At 39.4% G+C, this 21,211-nt stretch overlaps 1 protein-coding gene across 3 annotated transcripts in view; it reads right to left on the reverse strand.

Moving 5' to 3' along the window:
* Positions 1 to 20,814, reverse strand: part of Cep43 (centrosomal protein 43) — a 38,025-nt gene extending 17,211 nt beyond the window's left edge. For 2 of the 3 annotated variants that reach the window (XM_076858037.1, XM_076858039.1), the window contains exons 1-8: positions 20,655 to 20,814; positions 20,271 to 20,324; positions 16,872 to 16,926; positions 16,298 to 16,386; positions 15,749 to 15,886; positions 10,633 to 10,713; positions 7,876 to 7,935; positions 699 to 925 (exon numbers count right to left, since the gene is read on the reverse strand). In XM_076858037.1, coding sequence (XP_076714152.1) covers positions 699 to 925; positions 7,876 to 7,935; positions 10,633 to 10,713; positions 15,749 to 15,886; positions 16,298 to 16,386; positions 16,872 to 16,926; positions 20,271 to 20,324; positions 20,655 to 20,756 — 806 coding nt within the window. In that variant the 5' untranslated portion in view covers positions 20,757 to 20,814. The remainder of the gene's footprint in view (positions 1 to 698; positions 926 to 7,875; positions 7,936 to 10,632; positions 10,714 to 15,748; positions 15,887 to 16,297; positions 16,387 to 16,871; positions 16,927 to 20,270; positions 20,325 to 20,654) is intronic. The other variant, XM_076858038.1, reaches the window with a different exon arrangement.
* Between the last annotated feature and the right edge of the window lie 397 nt (positions 20,815 to 21,211).

Genomic DNA, 21,211 nt, shown 5'->3' on the forward strand with positions numbered 1-21,211 from the left:
TAGACTCAGATGAAAGACACTCAATGGTTAGTCCAGATCCACTTGTGTGGGTCCATCCCATACAAACTCCACACTCTTTCCCTTTCTGTCCACACCTCTACGTATGCCATCTCCTCTCCTCAGAGTTCTGCAAGCCCAGATTCTGCCTGGCGGACTCCCTTGCCTCTTCTGGCTCTTTGCTCAGATGGCGCCCTCTAAGGGAGATGCCCGTGTGAGGCCTTCTCTGATGTGATGCTGAAATCCAGATGATCTCCAGCCCCTTCACCTCTCGCTCTCTCACACACACATACAGGCACAATTTTCCCATCATCTGGCAGACATTGATGTAATTCTTCCTGATTTTCTAACTCTAGCCAGAAGATGAGCTTCCTGAGGGCAGTTTTGCTTTTTCTACCATTGCTACGCCTGACCTGGAACATGGCAGGCACTTAATACATAGTTAGCTATGAAATAAGTGATACCTGGTTTCTTTATAAATCAGGGATTATTTTACAAAATAACAAGTTTAATGATTTAAGATCATATTTATGGATTTGATAACTATAGAACCTTAAATTATTAGTTTTTACATTTGATCTTAGTCAAAGGGCTAAAAGTGGTAGTTTTTTTTTTTTTTAAATATAGTATGTAAGCACTGATAAATTACATCTTTAAAACTTTAGTCTGAGAACAGTAGAATCCAAAAACATTCTACTCACCAACCATAAGTTTTATCTGGTTTAGGAATGGGATCATCAAAGAAAGAGTCTCCTTCCAAATCATCTTCATCTGGACAAAGACCAGCTGTGTCTTTGACCTCTGAAGTGGCATTGCTTAAGAAAGATCCAATTTTGCTGTCATGGGCCACTGAGTGCAGACTGCTTTTGCTCTTTGCCTCTGACAAGGAGATGCTTGTGTCACTCTGGTTGGCCTCATTGCTGGCCTTCTAGAAAGAGGGAGAGAGAAAAGACTTCGTTGGTGAGAAGACCTTAAATATTTTAAATAAAGAAGTCAGATGAACATAAGCAAATCTGCGGGAGGGGGAGGCTTGCAGTAGCATGAACTGCAGTGTGATCCCATGAATTTATCCGTTACTCCCCAGGCTTCCTACTATGGCCAACTACTGACAGGTAAAAATGCTAAAGAAATACGTGTATACCATTCCTTTCTCCTTCCGTAAATGCAAATATCTTTACTATGCCTATCCTACTTGTAAATGTATTTCTCATTTATTAACATATCCATTTCCTCTCACATGTCATTAAAAAAAAATCTTAATACAATTTCAACTTGCAAACAGGAGATGATCGAAAGAGAAAAGGAAGATTATGTCACAGAAGTGAACCACGAATTAAAGTATTATCAGAAACAAAACAATAGTTTTCCATCCAGTGCCAAGCACCAAAGATGCCGAGGTGAGAACGTTGTCTTCACTCATTCCTGCTTCCACGGGGAACAGACTGGCCACGACAATGCTGCCTTAGCGCAGCATTCCAGAGTCACTCACTAGTCTGCACCTTCCATGAGGCCCAAGGATGGGGACATTCATCTTGCTGCCTATCTTAAACCAAGGTAAGAAGTTCTAAGGTATTTTTACCACGCCCTACTTGCACACAGCAAGGTCAGCACAAAGAACCACATGGCTTTCTTCTTCACAGTTATTTCACAGTCTAATTTTATTCTTTCCTTGATCACATTTGTGTTTAGACATGTCCATATTAACAACAACAACAAAACAATGCCAGCAATAATAAGAGCAGCTAACAATTATGGAAAGCACTCAGACGTTTCACGTGTGACGCCTCATTTTATCTTCGAAGCTATGGTGTGGGTCGACTGTCTACTACCTCTGTGGATATAAGAAAGGAAACACAGATATTTATGAAAATTGTCAAGGTCCCCCAGGTAGGTGAGAGGTGAAGTCACAGAGTCAAAGTCTCATTCCAGAAGTTAGCGCTTAATACTTACCTTAAGCTACTAGGTTGAATTTGTGAAGAGGTGTTTAATGTGTTTAAAATGGCAATTTCCAAATACATAAGATCCCTGTGATACTCTAAAAAAAAGCATTCACCAAAACAAAGAATCTGGAATGCTGCCTACACTGAACTACTAACTGTACAATCTCAGTATTTTCTAGGCCCGAGTTTCCTCAAGAATTAAAATTTGGTTAGCATTTTTAAAACAAAGTATAAATGGGAATTGAGACAGAAGGGATGGATAACATGGCAAGCGACAAACACAGCCCATGCCAAGGCAGGGAGTGAGTGTGGGTCAGACACTATGCACGAGGTGCTCTAGAGGGACGCCGAGCCTCCTCTACTCAGGCAGCATGCATCATGCCTGTCTAAAGATGGGTCCACATTTATATACTGGTTAGAGGCCCTAATTAGTTGATGGAGGAAAGATATATGCTAAATAAATTTTAGGGCCTTGTATAGGAGCTATATATTCCATTTAATAAGGATAAATTAATTACTAAAAGATAAATATCAAGTTGCCATCCTTTTAGACAATGTAGGATATTTTCAAAGAGGCAGAAACTTTAAAAAATGTTCTAGCAACTTTTTGAAGTTTTCCTGGTATTACCAAATATAAACAGGTTATCATGGCACTTATATATTTAATTAGATTCATGACAGTTGTATCTCTCATTTATAAATGTTATAATAACTGACTTATATCTTTGCAAATGCATTAGAAATAAATACCCTGAGACCTTGTGATATTTACAATTAGAGACAGAGTGATTTTCTCCTTCAAGACACTCCTGATAAAATTCAAAGGATAACTGGCATGATGTAAACTGAAATGCAAATACAAAACAACAGCATAAGAAATACCAACTATTCCAATAAGGTCTCTCTTCCCTATGAATTCACTTTATCAACATAATGAACTAAGCTTAGTAACTACTATGTACCGTGATGATTTTTTTTTTTACTGTTCCTGCTATGAACAGAAGGACACCATGCTACAAGAATTTTCTTTTTCTTTCTTTCTTTTTTGCTACTGGGGATTGATCTCAGAGGTGCTTTACCATTGAGCCATGTCCCTGGTCCAGTTTCAAGAGTTCAACAGTTCCAAATTTAAATTTTTTTTTTTTTTTTTACTTTGAGATGGGGGTCTAAGTTGCTAAAGATCTTGCTAAGTTGCTGAGGCTGGCCTCGAACTTGCAATCCTTTTGCCTCAGCCTCCCTAATTGCTGGGATTACAGGTGTACACCACTGTTTGGCTACAACACATTTTTAAAAGGAATTATTCTGTTCTAAACACATAGCTCTCTTTTCTGTGGAGTAAAAACAAACTTGAAAAGCAATCTGCTCCAGAACTGCTCTCCAAATCAATCTCTAAACAACATGGGAATGGGTTGTTACTTTATAATGATGGCTCTTTTTTTTTTTTTTTTAATTTAAACAAAAGGCCATTACTCAACTGGGTAATTAAGGAATTAAACTTAATTCCAAATAATTTTTAGTATTAAAAAAATCCACACTAATAGAAGATTTGTCATCAAAACATTTCACAGATATTAAAACAAAAGCACTATAAACATTTTAGAGCAGTTTCAACAGAGGAAATACAAATACATGCAGGTATCTGCTAGAATTTATTTCGGGTACCTTTGTCTTACCTGGGTTTCTAAGTAGCTATGGTTAAGCATATTGTTAAAAATCAAGAAGTATGACTTTATGCCTTAGAATTCATCCCTGGGATCCCAGATAGAATTGTGTCCCCCAAGAGAGATTTATTAAAGTCCTAACTCCTAGTACTTCTAGTGACCTTAGCCTATGTAATTAGTTATGATGCAGCCCTGGTGGAGGAGGGTAGGCGCTAATCGAGTACGGTTGGCATTCTTAAAAGGTTAGAAGAGGGTTGGAGGTGTAGCTCAGAGATATGGTACAAGTTTAACATGCCCAAGGCCCTGGGTTCAAATCCCCAGCACCACTAAGAAACAGATCTAGGACTACCATGTGAAGATGGAGGCAGAGCCTGGTGTGATCAATCTACAAGCCAAGGAACACCTAGGATTATCAGCCACCCCAGAAGCCAAGAGGGAATAAGGCCTGCTGGCATCTCAATTTCAAGTTTCTGGACTTCAGACTGTGAAACAATAGATTCCTATTCTTTCAAGCCTCTCAACTTACACTTTGTTAGAGCAGCCCTAGGAAATTTATAGTTATTATGTTTGTCTTTTCCTAAGTGAGGGACTACTACATGGCACTAAATTTACTTCAACAGCCATTAAATTTCCTTGGATAGAGCTCAAGACGCCAAAGCTTTATGGAAAATTTAAATTGTAAGAAAGTTCTAGTACATATTTTTCAATCAAATACTTGATAATCAAGAATTCCATCATTAAGATTAACAGAAAATCAGCAGATTTCACAGTGAAAAACATCACTATTTTCCAGTAGCCAAAAACTGAACTACCACTTGAATGGCTTAAGAACCTAGATTTTTCTCTCAAAGTAATGGCTTAATCTACACTGTTCATAGTAGGAGAAACATCAAGTCAAAGAAGTTTATTAGTTTTGCAATATTCAAAAGTTCTATGCTATTTTTAATTCTCTTCCATGCCATGCCTCCTCCCCTGCTCACCTCCCTCCCATCCCCTCCTGCCAAAGAGTGCCTCTGATTCATGACTCAATAACCAAGTGTTGAGAGGATTTCACTACCATTGTTGCAGACATGTATTCAAAAAGTTTAATTTGCTTACCTAGAAAAACAAAAACAGCAAACTTCTAGAAAGCCAAAACAAATACCTAAACCAGTCTCCAAGAACACAGTTCTTCTAGAGAAACCTTACCCCTGCCATCTGCAATCCACCTAATTCCCACAGACACAACAGGACCGCGACTCCTAATTGTCACAGCCTGGAGGACAGCCCTGGGCAGCTGTCCTGCCCCACAGATTTTACAGGTTCAGCTGACAAGCAGTATCACCAGGTCAAGTCCAAGAAACTCAAGAGACTGGGGTCACAGAGCTGGGCAAGCAGGACTGGAAGGACACTGTGCCAGGACCCTTCACCCTTCCACCTATCCAGGAGGGTATGGGGGCGTGGGTGAGTTAAGGGGGTCCCAATACCTGGCTTACCCAGAAAACCCTTAGGTGACTGCCAAAGCCCAAAACACACCGGCAATGTGACCGTGATCACTGCCCTGAGTCCACATAGAACTGAACTTATTCTAGAATTTGGAAAACAATGAAATAAGAAATGTCATTTTTAAGAATTTAAAGCAAAAATACCTCAAAACACATTAGTTCTAAAACACCTGAGAATCATAAAATGGATGATCTTTCATACTACATTTCATGATAAAAGCACCTGGTCCTAAATATTAATAACAGAAAACATCTAATATCTTACTGTTTTCTGGACTTCAGACTGTGAAACAATAGATTCCTATTCTTTCAAGCCTCTCAACTCACACTTTGTTAGAGCAGCCCTAGGAAATTCATAGTTATTATGTTTGTCTTTTCCTAAGTGAGGGACTACTACATGGCAAATAAAACCAAAGTCAGTAGAATCTACCAAATCTTTCATAATTTTTTACATTTTTTTCCCAAACAACTAGGACAATATCTGGTAAAACAAAATGGTATACAGTGAAATAAATCGTCACAGGTGATACTCTGAAAGTGTTCATATTCCCAAATTTTTAACTCAGTAATTATTCCCCCAATAATTATCCTCCTTATATTCCAAATCTTCTATTCAACCTTTGTCTCTGAATAACAAAATAAAACCTTTTAGATCAACCCCAATTAAATTTGGGTACACACACACACACACACAATTTATTTCTAGTCTAAATATAGCCTCCCTGAAAACAGTTGAGGTCTCTGAATGAGCCATTAACACTTGTCCCTTTCTGCATTCAAAAGAAATGAGAAGACATCCATCCACATTCCTGGCTCAGGGCTCCAGAGCTCCCTGGTGAGCAGCACCCCAGGCCACCGGGCTTTAGCTCAAGCCCCTACACTGCACACCCTACAAGGCATGCACAGTCCCCACCTGCAGGACAATCAGGCGGGGCTCCTTCCACCACACACAACCTGGTAAATGTCACTCACCTACCATGTAAATGGTTTCCCCTGGCATCTTGGCAGGTATAATCTCACCTCTACATGCAACTTAAGTCTCTGGGTTAAGCTGTTAAGGACACAGGCAACCTACTGCATGCACAAGGCAAAACAGAAAAGAAAGGCAGGGGGGAAAGAGCCACAGGTAATCTGTCGGAGGATGGAGACAGGCAATGCTGGGCATAACAGACTTCTCACACAGGTGATTCAGAAACAAGACCAGGGAAGCCAAGGAAAAAGGTGTCAAAGCAACAGAGGGAATACCCTGGGCTCAGGAACACAATAAAACAGAAGGGACCCAAAGTATGACCTAAACTCTAGGATAGAGCGCCCCGCCGCCACTCCCCAAATCAGGGAGACACATGAGGCCCTGCCCAGAGTATGTGAAGGTGAACCACATTACACAAGCAGACACGATGTCTCTGTGTGCTTCTCTCTTATTCACAATGTCCTAGCTCCTTAAAGACCCACGACACTAATGAAAATATAAAATCAATACTACAAAAACATGCTTTAACTTTTTGGGGGGAGCAGGGGTGATGTGGGGAGGGTGCTTAGCCACTGAGCCACATCCCCAGTCCCTTTAATTTTCTACCTTGAAACAGGGTCTCACTAAGTTGCTTAGGGCCTTGCTTAGTTGCTGAGGCTTGTTTTAAATTTTCAAACCTCCCACCTAAGCCTCACAAGTTGCTGGGATCATAGGTGTGTGACACTGTATCCAGCAACATGCTTTACCTTCCTAAAAGTTAAAAAAATAATAATAATAATAAAAAAAACCCACCTGATTTGAAAGAATGTAAAAACACAGTTTATAATCTTAATTATTAATTATCTTTAAGGTAGTTTCACCTCTCTAGTTAGACTGTGAAATCCTCAGTGAAGACTGTTCAGTATGTCTTGCCCATAGAATTAGCCAAATGACTGTCACTATGCAGATGTTCCAGAAACACATACTGGCTAATAGAACACCTTCTCATTTAATAATGTAGAACAATGTGAATAAAGAGAATACAACAGAATTTACCTTTGAAACCTTTGGAATTAAAGCTAGTGTATAAAAGAAATATAATACTTTTAAGGCTTTAATTTTGAAAGTTTCCAAATTAGTGAAAAAAAATCTATATATAAACCAAGATTCAATATAGGTTTAATAACCTCAAAGACTGAAAATTAAATGATTTTGTCTTACTTTAAATATATGTAAAAACTGTATTAATAATGTTTCTAAGATCTCTAACAGTTAAATTTTATATGCAGCTAAGCTATTGGCTCAGTCAATTTTTGTGACCTTTAGGGGAGGAAGAAAGAGCAGCCATGGCCCTGACCACTGTGCAGGATAGGATGGGCCCCTCCAGTCTGCTGTAAGGAGGGGCCTGAGCAAAGGTCAACAGGTGGACAAGGCCTAGAACATGACAGAACACAAGTAAAAACGTCCTGAAGGAAACGAAGCATGGCCTTTAATTTATTCATTGAAACTTAGCCAAAAAATAATTTTATATTCTATTTTCCTCAGACAAAAATCATAGTGTTAATATGCACACGATCATGCACTCCACTTTTTTTACTGCCACAAGACAAATTTCAAATTAAAACAATATGTAACAATATGATTTTTCACCCGGGCAAGACAGACAAATTACTTTTTGTTTTACACCAGACTACTTCCTCATATTCTGATTACGGGTAATATGGCAGTGACCTTTCAAAAGGAAACCTAAAACCCAGGCCAAGAGGAGGCCCCGTAAGGCCCCATGAGTCCAAGGGTAGGTTTTGGCACAGGCTGCTTTTCTCCTTTACCCTCATGCATGTTACCTTGTCACCAGACTTCTGCCCGCTTGTCTTCTTCTTACCTTGTCCTTTATACCTTGGTATCTGAGCATGAGAATAAAATGACATTTTACCACATAATATCAATCTTTAAAAATAAACTAACTCATTACCAAACTAATAAAAGTTCTAATTAAAAAATTTCTTAAAAATGGAAAATCTAGTATGTTCCTTTTCAAAGCCTGCAGTTCTTAGTTTTTCTTAACTCATATTTACTTACTAATTCCAGCAGGTCAAGTGTAGGCACTCATCACCATCTGTCCATCCTCAGGTGGAGGATGCTTCTTTAAACACTAGCCTTATTATTTTAAGGAGACCTGGCTTCAGCTCCTAAGCAGCTCTGTAGAATACTTGTCCTGACCTTACCCAACCATCCTAGGAACATTTGAAGCTGGTTCCTAAAGGCTGGTGGGACCCTCTCCTTGGCCACAACATCCCTGCTTAGGCTCTCAAGGCTCATGAGAACCATGGGAGGCAGCCCGCAAGAAGAGGGTGGTAGAAATACTAGAATCCCAAATCCAGACCCTTAGAACTAGAGGGCAACTGCATGTTAAGAGACAAAATAAGGACTCATTTTTGAAACAGATCCCACCCTAGCCTGGCCAGCAACTACCTAGAGTTATTTCTGAAGCGCCATTACAACCCAAGCTTATGGTGCCAACTATGACATGGAGATCACACTGAACAGAAATGAGTGGCAGAAGCGTGGTGGTTCCGCCTGAGGATAGGCATTGTCCTCTGAATCGGCAATGAACATGAGTTTTGGGCAACATTTAACAACCTAAAACACTGAGGATTCTCATAATTCTCCAAAGTTAAAAATTCTTTAAGAATGAGTATGTAAAACAGACTTTAATATTTTAACCCAAAGATATACTTTACATAGGTTCACACTGTTAATTTGCCTTAAAAATAACTTGCTAAAAAGAGAACTTTCAAATAGCTCAATGCTGCTGGTAACTATTTTGAAATAAATAGTAGTTAATTTTAATCTCTAATGCCAGATATTTTTGTGGAAAATAAGTCTTTCTTCCACAAGCTCTTTTATCAGCAATTAATTTTTTAACATTTACTCATGACCTATTCTGTTGTCAGGATTATAGCACCCACAAGCATGAGGGAAAACAATTTTTTTTTAAATTTGCTTTAAAAAAATGCTAACTAGGAATCTCGGAAGAAAAACTATGAACAATAATCTTTTTCCTCAGTCAAAAATAAAGCACAACGTTTCTCTGGGCTTCTAACCTTCAGTAGCAGCAGTGCCCACAGCAGCAGTGCCTGGGCACTGTTCTCAACTGGCAATTGAGTCACTGCCCTCTGGAGACTCCTCTGATTTTTTTAATTTTAAAAAATTTTTTATTGCTACCAGGGATTGAACCCCGAAGCCCTTGACCACTGAGCCACAGCCCCATTTTATATTTTACTTAGAGACAGGGTCTCACCGACTTGCTTAGAACCTCGCTTTTGCCAAGACTGGCTTTAAACTTGAGATCCTCCTCCCTCAGACTCCTGAGCTGCTCAGATCACAGACATGTGCCACCATGCCAGCTTACTCCCCTGATTTAAAATATCACCTCTACGTAAAAGTCACCGTACCACCCTGAACTCACAGCCTGATCTTTGAATGTACTCCACAGCATAACTCTATTTCTATGGAGTAGAAATAAAGGAAAAAATCATAGAATACAAATGTAACCTGTGATGGACTGCATGTTTATGTCCCCCCAAATTCATATGCTGAAATTCCAATCCCTTGGATAACACTATCAGGAAGGGGAACCTTTGGGAAGCTATTAGGGCCAGAGGGTTGAACCCTCATGAATGGGATTAATCCCCTTATAAATAAGAGAGGCTCCAGAGAGCTCCCTTATCCCTTCCACCTTGTGAGGACATATAGTAGATCCCAATTAAAAAACAGGAGGTAAGCCCTCAACAGACACTAAGTCTGCACGCCTTTAACCTGGACTTCCAGCCCCAGAACTAGGATAAACAAACATCTGCTCTTTATCAGCCTCCCCTCCTGGGATGTTTTATCACAGCAGTCTGACTAGACTAAACCATGACCCAAGCCCATTCTTAAATAAGACCAGCTACGCTCCAGTCAGTCACCAACTTTCCTAACAATCGTATATTTCTTCCTCTATTGCTATATGTATATTCTTGATCTTAAATTCAAGCATTCAACTCAAATTTTTTGCTCCTTTAAACCATATCCCCCAAATCAGGTCTTTTCTTTAATAGTACACAAGCACAAATGCACGTGCGCACACACACACACACACACAGAGCTAACCATAGTACGTATATTTTCCCATAAATTTTATTAAAATAGCTCATTAATATAAAAAAACCATCATGATTTACAATTTCTAAATCTGACCACTCATTTAACAGTATGTAATATTCAACACAACAATTATATTCTGGAAACTATTATTCTCAAACTAGGAATTTATAAATGAAAAGTAAACAAATCTCCTTGGTAATGGAAGAAAATATTCAAAGTACCAAATGAGTTCAAATATTCTACAATTCTGATGTTTAAGGGCATATTTTTTCCTACAAAATTCAACAAAAGGAATAGAAATTTTGGAACACATACTTAACCAACAAGAAAAAGGCACCTTGAACAAATCAGAGCCCTTGTTACAAAAGAACAAGAAAACCTAGAACACACAAGAGTAGAGGGAAGAGCCCTCGGAGTCTCAGTGCGGATGTTACTTTGATACCCAGCTAACTCACCTTACTGGGGGTTCCATGTGCACTGGTTCTTCCTTCTGGTGACTTTGGTGGAGAATGTATATCAGATAGATCCAGCGCACCCTAAAAATCACAATTTAAAACACATTTAAAAATAAAACAAGAATATACAAATTATCCTTCAAAGGAATCTTAGCATTTAAAAACAATGTACAAAATTGGCATTTTACTTTTTGCCTCATTCAAATAACTTTTCTTATCAGATTTCCTCTAATTTAAAAAAAATGCATCCACATTCTAATTTCCTATAAAATATTTCAGTCACCTTGAAGGCCACTTAGTTTGCACTGCAATATGCCCCTAATCTATCTTTTCAACACTGACTTTCTCTCTTCCCTTCTCTCCTAATATTATTCTGTGATTCTCAAAGGTCTACCTTTTCTACCCTCCTTCATTATATGTCAAGAAAAAAAATACCAAATAGCAACTCTCACAAAAACCATCAGCTTCTACAAAAGGTAGTACTCTATTTCTCTTTTATGCCCCTTTATTATTTTTGCATTTTTAAAGCAGCTATTTTAGCATGGCTTATATGTGCAATAGTTACATATGTCTCTCAGCACAAGGTTTTAATCACAAATGCAAAGGAGAGTTTTTAAAAATATTTCCTGAATAAGAATCACTTCCAAAAATTCACCTGTTATTATTACCATAAACTCTATGACACTGTGTATTAAATACTGGCTATTTTGTTTTAGAAATTCTTTAACAACTACAATTTTTTAAATATGAAAATGTGCTATACATCATGGCTTCTTCCCAAGCCCATTCTATAATGGCAGCATCTTCTCCCAGGTTAGGAACTATAGCTCATCTCTAAGCTCTTCCTTTCTCACACGGCCTTCTATGACTCTGCCCCTTGCCATAATACTAATTTACCAAATCTTGCTGATTCTTCTTTAAAGGGTAATCTTTCTCTCATTTCTATTCTGCTTCCATTCTTTGTCTAGATTCGACTTCCTACAGGTTTTACTTCTAATTTTCTCTAACCTTTTCAAATTTATCTTTCATGTAGCACTCAAAGACTTCAAAGACTTTCCACCGACCATGAGCAAACAACAGCTAATCATCATGTCTTTGATCCTACCAGGTGCATGAAAAGAAAACCCTTGTCCTCAACAGACTTGTGATTTAGTAGTATGACAAAGATAAATATATGTGACTGTAACAATCAGCAGAATAAATTCTAAATTATACATCAGTTACCAGTAGTGAGAGAACAACAAGAGGAGGAAACACCACAGTCAGCCAGCTGTGGATAGTACCACAAAGATATTGCAGGCTGAGTGATGGGACAGATGTATCATTTCAGGCAGAGAATAGGATAAGACAATAAGAGCAGGCAAAAAAGACATAAGCTGGGCTGGGGATGTGGCTCAAGTGGTAGCGCGCTCGCCTGTCATGCGTGCAGCCCGGGTTCGATCCTCAGCACCCCAAACAAAGATGTTGTGTCTGCCAATAACTAACTAACTAAATAAATAAATATTTAAAAAAAAAAAAAGACATAAGCTGCTTTCAAGTAATTAAGTTCAGTCTAGATTGAATGCAAGTTGAATATCCCTATCTGAAAACACAGAAAGTTTCAGACTTCAGATTTTTAGAACAGGTGATCCAGCACAGCTATACAAACATACTCAGAGATCTGAAACATTTCAGAAATGAGATACTCAACTTCTACAAGGTTTCACACTTCAAAAAACAAAACAACAACAAAAAAAACCTACACAAACAGAATCCTGCAGTATCACTCAGGAGCTGAGATTAAGGACAAAGAATCTAGAGATTCAAATTACCATTATGATAGTTATAGCAATTTTTAAAGAAAGAACAATGAAGAATTGAATTTTAAAAATAATTCAGCAACAGTGAAGACTGTAAAGGTGAGAACCCTGAGGAACGGAGATGAAGATGGATGATGAAAGTGCTAAACGAGAGGATAATGATCCAGGATGAGCTCAGAAACAAGAGAGTGCTTTTGATGAACTACAGCCGGGAGACACTAATAGTCAACCATAATGAAGTATGTGGAATAGAGCAACTCAATTCTTAAGGTAGTTTTAAAATAAAGTTTTGGCAAAAAGCCCTAATAACTGAGCTCAACAAGTTAATCCATAGCTAGTTTCTATTATCAAAAGTCAAAGGACAATAAAACCTTTAATTTTTTATTCTTTTCTGACATCAGGTTTTCTTTCAAAGTAATAAAGTAAAATACTAATAAATGATGGAAAAGCTAAAAAAAAGACTAAATACCCAAATATTTAGAGGGGAAAAAAACAGCAAAAAGTGGGGATAAAATGTCCAACTTATTGTTTTGCAATCTAGACAGCAAAACAATTCTATTTTGAAGAACAAGTTCTATGCTTGGCCCATTTGAAAGAATCACAGATGTGAGTCAGGACAAACTGACAGGGCAGGCTGCAGTTCTACCCAACAGAACACGGTACTGAAGAACACACTGATTCATTTTTCTCTCAAATCTCATCAACCACAAAGCAAAGGCTTTACTAGGTCTCAACTTGGTGCAAATATATGTCTAGCAGAGAAGAGCTTACAGCAATTAACTTTTCCTTAATTGCCAGCTGCCACATCTAGAGCATGCAGGCAAGAGTGAATTCCTCCTAAAAAAGTGACCCCATCCAGCACTGAGGAGCACTCCTGGGGTGGAGCCTGGAGTTCCAGAGCCCAGGAAAGAATGCAAGAACACCTGGAACTGAGGTTGGTTTGTGGGGATAGGAAGGCTGTTCTTGTCATGTGTTTCTTTTTTAGAAGTCAGCTTTTTCACACAGAACTTAAATGTACTAGTGGTTTATCCAGATTGCTATATGTAGTGAAGAGCTGGAAATTCCAAGCTGAAGCCAGGGGAGAGGACTGGGCAAAGGCTAAGGGAGTCATCCACACAATAACTATACAAAACTAAGAAACAGTGATAACAAAGGCCAGGGTTTACCCACTCACATCTCCATGCTTCCGTTATCGACTTCTAAACTAAAGCAGCTCACACAGCCAAAATGTGGCAGGTGGGGTCCCAACCCAACAGTCTGGCTCTAGAGTCCAGCTGTTACCTAGGGTATGAAGAGAGAGGACCAGAGAGAAAAACATGCAACTACCACTGCAATTAGGACAGAGAGTAACAGAGAAAGAAAACAAAAGGACGGGTGGAGAAAGAAAAGACCTCGGGATCACAGAAGTTGAGAGGAGTGCAAAAAAGAGATGCTGCCACCAACTATAGACTCAAGGTCCAGGAGACTGTTGAGCCATTTTTCATACCCTAATACATAACAATGTCCATCATATAAGAAGACAACAAAATCCTATTGACTTACTGAGGAATAAGTGAATGAATGTGCAATACACAGGCTACGACGGCTCAGAGGCCGTCGGTGGGGTCCTGGATCTAGCCAGCTCCCCAACCGCCTTACTGCACTCTTCTGCCTTCTGAAGTGCCCTTACTAAACTTGGTCCCACAACCAATATCTTACATTGTTTAGCAAAATTTTGGCATGAAACAATCACTTCACCCTTTGAATTAAAACAATTATTCACAAACATTTGTTAAAAAAAAAAACATGTATAATCTTCCTCTCTAATCTTGAACTATGACTTAAACATTAATTCTAGAAGCATTTTTTTATCCTGAATACCTCTGAGCTCTTCAAGCACACAAAATCTTCTTCTATTACCCATGGAATATATTTACCATGTCTGAAATTCAATTAGTACTAAAGCAAGCTTTACTGATTTTCAAAGTTCCCAGTAGAAAACATACACTTAGATCCCCAAATGGAATACATACACAGGCCCATTTCCATCCACATTCTAGAAATTTCTATGACTGAAAAAGCATACTCAGCCACAAATCTGGAATAGTCACACATGTATCTACACCTTGAAGATAGTATCTTCATGTAAAACTAATGTGTATTATGGTTTAGATGTGAGGTGTCCCCTAAAAGCTCATGTGAGACAATGCAAGAAGATTCAGAAGTGAAATGATTGGATTATGAGAGTTGTAACCTAACTGATGGATTAATCCACTGATAGGGATTAAGTGGGTCTAACTATAGGCAAGAGAGTCTTGCTAGAGATAGGTCACCAGGGGAACGCCTTTGGGGTTCATGTTTTGTCTCTGGTGAGCAAAGCTCTCTGCTTCATGGTCACCATGTGCTGAAGTGCTTTCCTCCTCCATGCCCCTCTGCCATGATGTTCTGCTTCACCTCAAGCCCAGAGCTATGAAGTCAGCTGACCATGGACTGAACCTCTGAAATCATGAGCCAAAGTAACTTTTCCTCCTCTAAGTTGTTCTTGTCAGGTCTTTTGGTCACAGCAACAAAAACTGACTGAAACAGTATTTAAATATAAGTCAGACCTGCTCAGGAGTAGTTCTGAAAAGAAAGGTTAAGAATAAGATCACTGCTAATCAACAAATTTGAAAACGTTTAGAAACTAAGCAAAATCAACAGCTCAGTTTTAAACATAATCTAAAAAAACCTTTAAATTAAAAAAAATTTGTCTATATATCATCTCTTCCAAATTTAACTAAAATAAAAACAACTAAAAACTAGCTGAATATTTCCTATGTCAAGTATCATTCTTACATTTTATATGTGTTAACTCATGAGTCTTACAACACCCACAAGATGTAGATCCTATTATCCAAATTTTATAAATGAGGCAATGGAGAGATTAAGTAACATGTTGAAGTTTGAGAGCGAAGCAATGAGGAGCTATCATTTTTTTCAGACAGTTTGGCTCCTCAATTCAACACTCTGAAGATCAATAACTAAAACAATATACAAAAGTGTCAAAATCAGGGCTGGGGGTGTGGCTCAGCACTGGAGTACTTGCCTAGCAAGTTCAAAGCCCTGGGTTTGATCCTCAGCACCACATAAAATTAAATAAATAAAATAAAGGTATTGTGTCCAACTAAAAAATAAGTGATCAGAATATTTCAATTTTCATTAAAATATATATTTATTCTCACTGCATTTCATTATCTTTAAGGAAATCTTTTCATGTTAACCTTGATTCACTGCATGTATCTACTCTACCTGGCCAAATTAGACAAAAACGAAAACAAATCATGAAGGATCACACTTACTTCCCCACCGGAGGGCCCTTTCTCCTTCTGTTGGCAGCGTCTGATCACTTCTAGTAATAAGGGTCCTCCCACAGTGCCTTCCGCTTCAATGATACCTAAATCACGGGCCAAATTCTCTCGACCTTCGAGACCTTGAAACTGGAAAAGAAGATGATACATGTGCCCAAAAACATACCAAAAGTACATCCAGAGATCACAGAAAGTTATCTCCAAACTCAAACAAGCTATCTTTCTAGTGAATGTCTACTTTTAAAATTTTACTTAAAAAAAAAAAAAAAAAATGCCACAGCATAGGATCATGACAAAACTAACTCTAATAACACTCAACTTTATTAGCAAGCTACAAATTACATGAAGCAGCAACACTGGTACCTCTTCTCTGACAGTTCAAATAGCTTTTATAAGAAAAATGAATCATCAATTACAAAAAATAATCTGTGTGCAAGTAAATATAACTTGTCAAATTTTATTAGCTTCCAGGTTAATATTAACTCATTTGTATCAATGTTTCAGGGACGTGAAAACAGATGTAAAAATCATTGTTCTTACTGTGCTTGTTTCAGGTTGAAAAACAGCCAAGGTAAAGTCAAGGTTAAAAAACTGGAGAAATTCTGCAACAAGACTAGCCACTAAACGACCTGTAAAGATCAAGAAAAAATTGTGTAAGCAAATCCTAAAAAACTTTCAATTTCAATTTCACCAAGCAGCCTTGGTGAAATAAGATAATGAATAGGAGAAAGAGAGGCTTCTAAATTTTTCAAATTATGAATTTCTTCTCTTTAAATATATAAATAATAAAAAATCTCAATCTTCAATTTTTTCCTTGGGATCACCAGTCTGAAACTATAAAACAATGCAATATTCCACAAAAATATTTCAATGTTGCACTTCTTATATTAAAATTGTGTTTATGCAAAATTTGCTTTAACCAACAACTTTCCACAACCAAACCCACTGAACAATAGCAATGTGACTGTTACACAGCAAAATATTTTTAAATGTGCACCTATAAGAAAACATACTTGAAAAAAAAGATAAAATTTCTGATTTTTCCCCAAATGGTGACAAGATTTTAAAATTCAGAGGCAGATAAAAATAAACAAGAATGAATGGAAAGTCTTACCATCTTTTGTATTTAAAAACTTTTTCAGGCTTTCATTGACTAAAGGAGTTTTGTTCTGTTAAAAAAAAAAAAATGAAATATTTTAAGTGTCATGTTTATCCTAAAAATAACTATGAAATGTACATTAAGTTTAATTTTTGGCAAAGACATAAGTAATATGTTATCATTCATAAAATTAGTTTCTGAAATCCATTTCACAAACAGGACTTGATTTGTACTATTTAATAATGTCTCAAAGTTAAAAAGCCATACATGAAGCCCCATGTTTGTTTTAAATTGTTTTATAAATTACTCATTAAACTGCTTTTGAAGCCCAATATCTTCAATACTGCAAGATGCAATTAAATTTAAACAACTATTTATTATTTCAAATGTATGGAGTATGGTATTTTATCATCTTAGGTCTCTACTGTTTATTACATATATACTTAAAATTTTCAATTACAAGTAGCCATAGGTCAACTTATCTTTGTAATTATAGATCTGAATAAATATAGGAAAAAATACTCTTTTGCATCAAAGCTGTGCTTATTGACAATGAGGCTCAAACAAGGCAGCACAAGAGGGACCTCCTTGAGCTGAGCACAAGTTACAGGTAGACAAGCACCTCATACACTGCTGATGGGAATTCAAAATGGCACAATCATTTTGGAAAGCAGTTTGGTGATCATTTTTAAAAAGCTTAAAATATCCCTAGCATGAATGTGATCCACTTATTTCACCCTTATGTATTTCTCAAGAGATATCACAAATTTAAGCAAAGACTTATACATGAATGTTCACAGCATTTGATTATGATAATCAAAATCCAAAAATCATTTAAATACGTGTATCAACAGGTAAATGGTTAAACAAATTGTCATGTATCCATTCAATGAATTAATGGAAAGATATCTTGAACCCAAGATTAAATGACATGACTTCATACACACAAAATGAATTTCAAGTGCATTATGCTGAACAAAAGAAGCCAGATCAAAAATAGTACATACTATAGGATCCCATTCATACAGCTCTGAAGACATATTTAGGATGCTGGGGGGACACAAGGAAATTTTGAAGGACTAGAGTTATGTTCACTATCTTGATGATGGTAATCAGTACATATTTAGCATAAATGTAAAAGTTTACCAAATTACATATTTTATATGCTGAATTCACTGTTGGTCAATTATACCTCAATTAAGTTTTGTTTTGTTTTCAAAAAAGAGGGAAAGATCACAAAGGACCCTGATAGTCTAGTCTAGAAAATTTGAAGACTGAGTCAACTAAAACACTCAGGAAAGAAAGGAGAGACAAGATCAGATATGTATTATAAACAGTCAATCTAGATCTAGGAGCAATATAGAGAACTCAAGGGGGATTGTGAGGGGGCATCAGCAAAGGGAAGCCTAGATAATAGGAACAGGATAGAGCACTCTGGAAAGGAAATAATGAAGCACAGGCAAAGCAGGCAGCAGAGTACCTCCACACTGACCTTCAGAGACAGACTGGACAGACAGCTGGGTGAGTGAGGACTGAGCAGGTAGGCAGAAAGAAAGGCAAGGCCTAAGAAACACATTTCCTGCCTGATTTCCCCAGAAAGATGGGTCTATTAGGTAGTTGAACATACAGGCCTGCAGCTCAGAAGAAACAGGTGCTGAAAATATGGTGCTCAAGTTACAGGTGTTATTAAGGTCACTAGGAAAAGAATGCAGAAAACTGTGGAACAAGGTAACAAGTACAAGAGTTCAAGTGCAGTACAGAAAAAAAGATCATGCTAAAGAAATCATGGAATAAGAGAAAAAACAGAACAGAAAGAGGTCTCAAAGGTCAAGGGAGACTTTTCAAGTAAGAAGGAATTAAGAATGTCAAACCACTATGCTCAACCAGACAGGTAAAAACCAAAGTATACTCAAGATATTCTTCTTGATTGTAGCAAGAGACCTTCTTAAGGTGTAGTAGTGGTACATTTAAAATGTTAATGACGGAATGTCTGATACTGTAAGAAATGGTATGTGATATACACATTGTTTCAAAACCTAGATTTCTGGAAGGAAGAAAAAAAAAAATATATAAGACTATGGAAGGCAAAACCCAAAGTAATAATACCTGGATAAGACAGGGCCTTGCCAGGCGTGGTGGTGCATGCCCGTAATCCCAGAGGCTGGGAGGCTGAGAACTTCGAGTTCAAAGCCAGCCTCAGCAACTTAGCGATCAACGAGACCTTGTCTCTAGATAAAATAGAAAAAAACAGAGCTGGGGATGTGGCTCAGTGGTTAAGCACCCCTGGGTTCTAACCCAGGTACCCACCCACCCACCCCAAAACACAAAAACAAAAGACAGTACCTCTTCTAAAGCAGGAAAGAGAGAGGTAGAGAGAGGTACAGATACATGCTTTTTAGGTAAGCTTTTCCTAAGGTAAGCAGTAGATTGGGGGCAGGAAGAGGAAGACACAAAGGACTCGATGGCTTTCATTTTTCCCTGTGAGGGAAAAGACAAGACAATCTGTCTAGAGCAAAGAGAACAGATAAAGCACAAGGTTTAAATGAAGTTAAAGAGGGGACTGCCAAGTAAAACACAGATCAGCTGGACCTGATCAGCTCCCAGCTGCGGGTGGTAGCCACCAATCTGTAGCATCACCAATTCATATGGTTAAGTGGCTTTTCTCTAGAAAGTGAAGTAGTCAGGGTTTCTGAGGGAGGGACCATGGTTCTAAATTAATCAAGAAAAAAGAATCAAGCTGGAGATATAGCTATTTGGTAGAGTGCTTGCCCTGCATGCACAAGGCCCTGGGTTCAATCCCTAGAATCACTAAAAAAAAAAAAAAGAAAAAGAAAAAACTAATGCCTAAAAACAAACAAGGAGAGAGCAAACAATAAATGAACAGTTTGATGAAATTAAACAGAAGGTACATAAGTCTAAGCAAGTGGGAAAAGTGCCATCAAGGACAGTGAAAGACTTTGATAATAAAGTGAACCTTGTTGACAAGTTACAGGATATTTAGTTAGGTTTTTTTAGGGGATTATTGGTAGAGGGAAAAAAAAAAACCCTATAAATTATCAATTGAATAAAAAGATGTGAAAAATACTAGAGGACAAAAAACTTTTGGAAAGTTACATACTACACACCCCCTACCTTGAAGATGCACAAGGCATATAAGCTTATTAAGGGTTCTGAACAATCTCAGCTAACTCATTGACAACTTTTTGTTTCGGATTTAGCACTGGCCTAAGTTACTGTGCATACTTTTAGGAATACTCCAAGATTCAGAAAGATACACAAAAGAATGCTGTTGGTCCCCCCAGTCATAAAGAACCTGACGTGTGGCCGTCGCAGCGGACCGCAGGCTGCAGCAGTCCGTCTCCAAGCAGCCAGAAGCCGGCTGGCCCCCGCTAGCTACATCTGCAGGCCGCGTACCTCTACTTTTTCTTGCTCTTCTAGTGCTAAAAACACAGCTGCGCGAAGTTCAGCCTGGAGAAGGAGAAGGAGAGTTACCGCGAGCCGGCCACCCGCCAGGCGGGCGCCCGCCCCAGGGGACCGGGCACCTGCGGGCTGCCCATCCTCCGGCCAGCGCGGCACCGCGTCCCCGACCGGCCCGGCGCCGCAGTGCGGTCAGCTGACCTCGCGCCCCCGACCCCCGGCCGCGGGCCGCCACCCGCGCCCGCCGACCCCGAGCCGCGGGCGGTCACCCCGCGCGGCCCGCGCTCCCGGCCCCGCGCCCTCGTCACCCGCCTCCACAAGATGGCGCGCCCGCCCAGCCCGGCCGCCCGCCTCCCGGCCACCCTGTCGGTGTCCGCGCACCTTGATGCGGTTCAGGACGCCGCTGTTCTCCAGCGTCTGCACCAGCAGGTCCCGCAGCTCCGTGTCCTCCTCGGCCACCACCGCGGCCGTCGTCGCCGCCATCTTGCTTCTCCAAGACAACCGCCCAAGCCGCGCTAACGGCCAACGGCCGCCGCAGAAGCCGCACAGCGCAGCGACGCAGCGAACCCCGCCCCTCACGTCGGGGGCGGGGCCTCGAGACTACGGGCGGACGCGAGAGGGCGAAGCGTCGGGACGCAGGGGGCGAGGACTCGACGCAAGTCGAGGTTGGGGTTGTGGGGGCGGGACGTCGGACGCCAGTGCGAGGACTCGACGCACGTCCAGGCCTCAGGGATCGGGGGCGTGGCCTTGTCTCGGGGCGGGGCTGGGGGCGGAGCTAGGAGCGGGGTAGACGGGCCGGCTTCTGAGCGCCAGGTCTGCGCTGCAGAATTCTCATCCCAATTGCGATAGGGTGGTGGTTGGCTCTTGGTTCAGTGCACTGCCGAGCTGCGGGCTAGCCCCGAGAGACCGCCGTCGGGCAGTGTCTGCATGTACAGCTC

This window comes from Callospermophilus lateralis, chromosome 6, assembly GCF_048772815.1.
Source record: "Callospermophilus lateralis isolate mCalLat2 chromosome 6, mCalLat2.hap1, whole genome shotgun sequence".
In the NCBI taxonomy this organism is placed as follows: Eukaryota; Metazoa; Chordata; class Mammalia; order Rodentia; family Sciuridae; genus Callospermophilus; species Callospermophilus lateralis.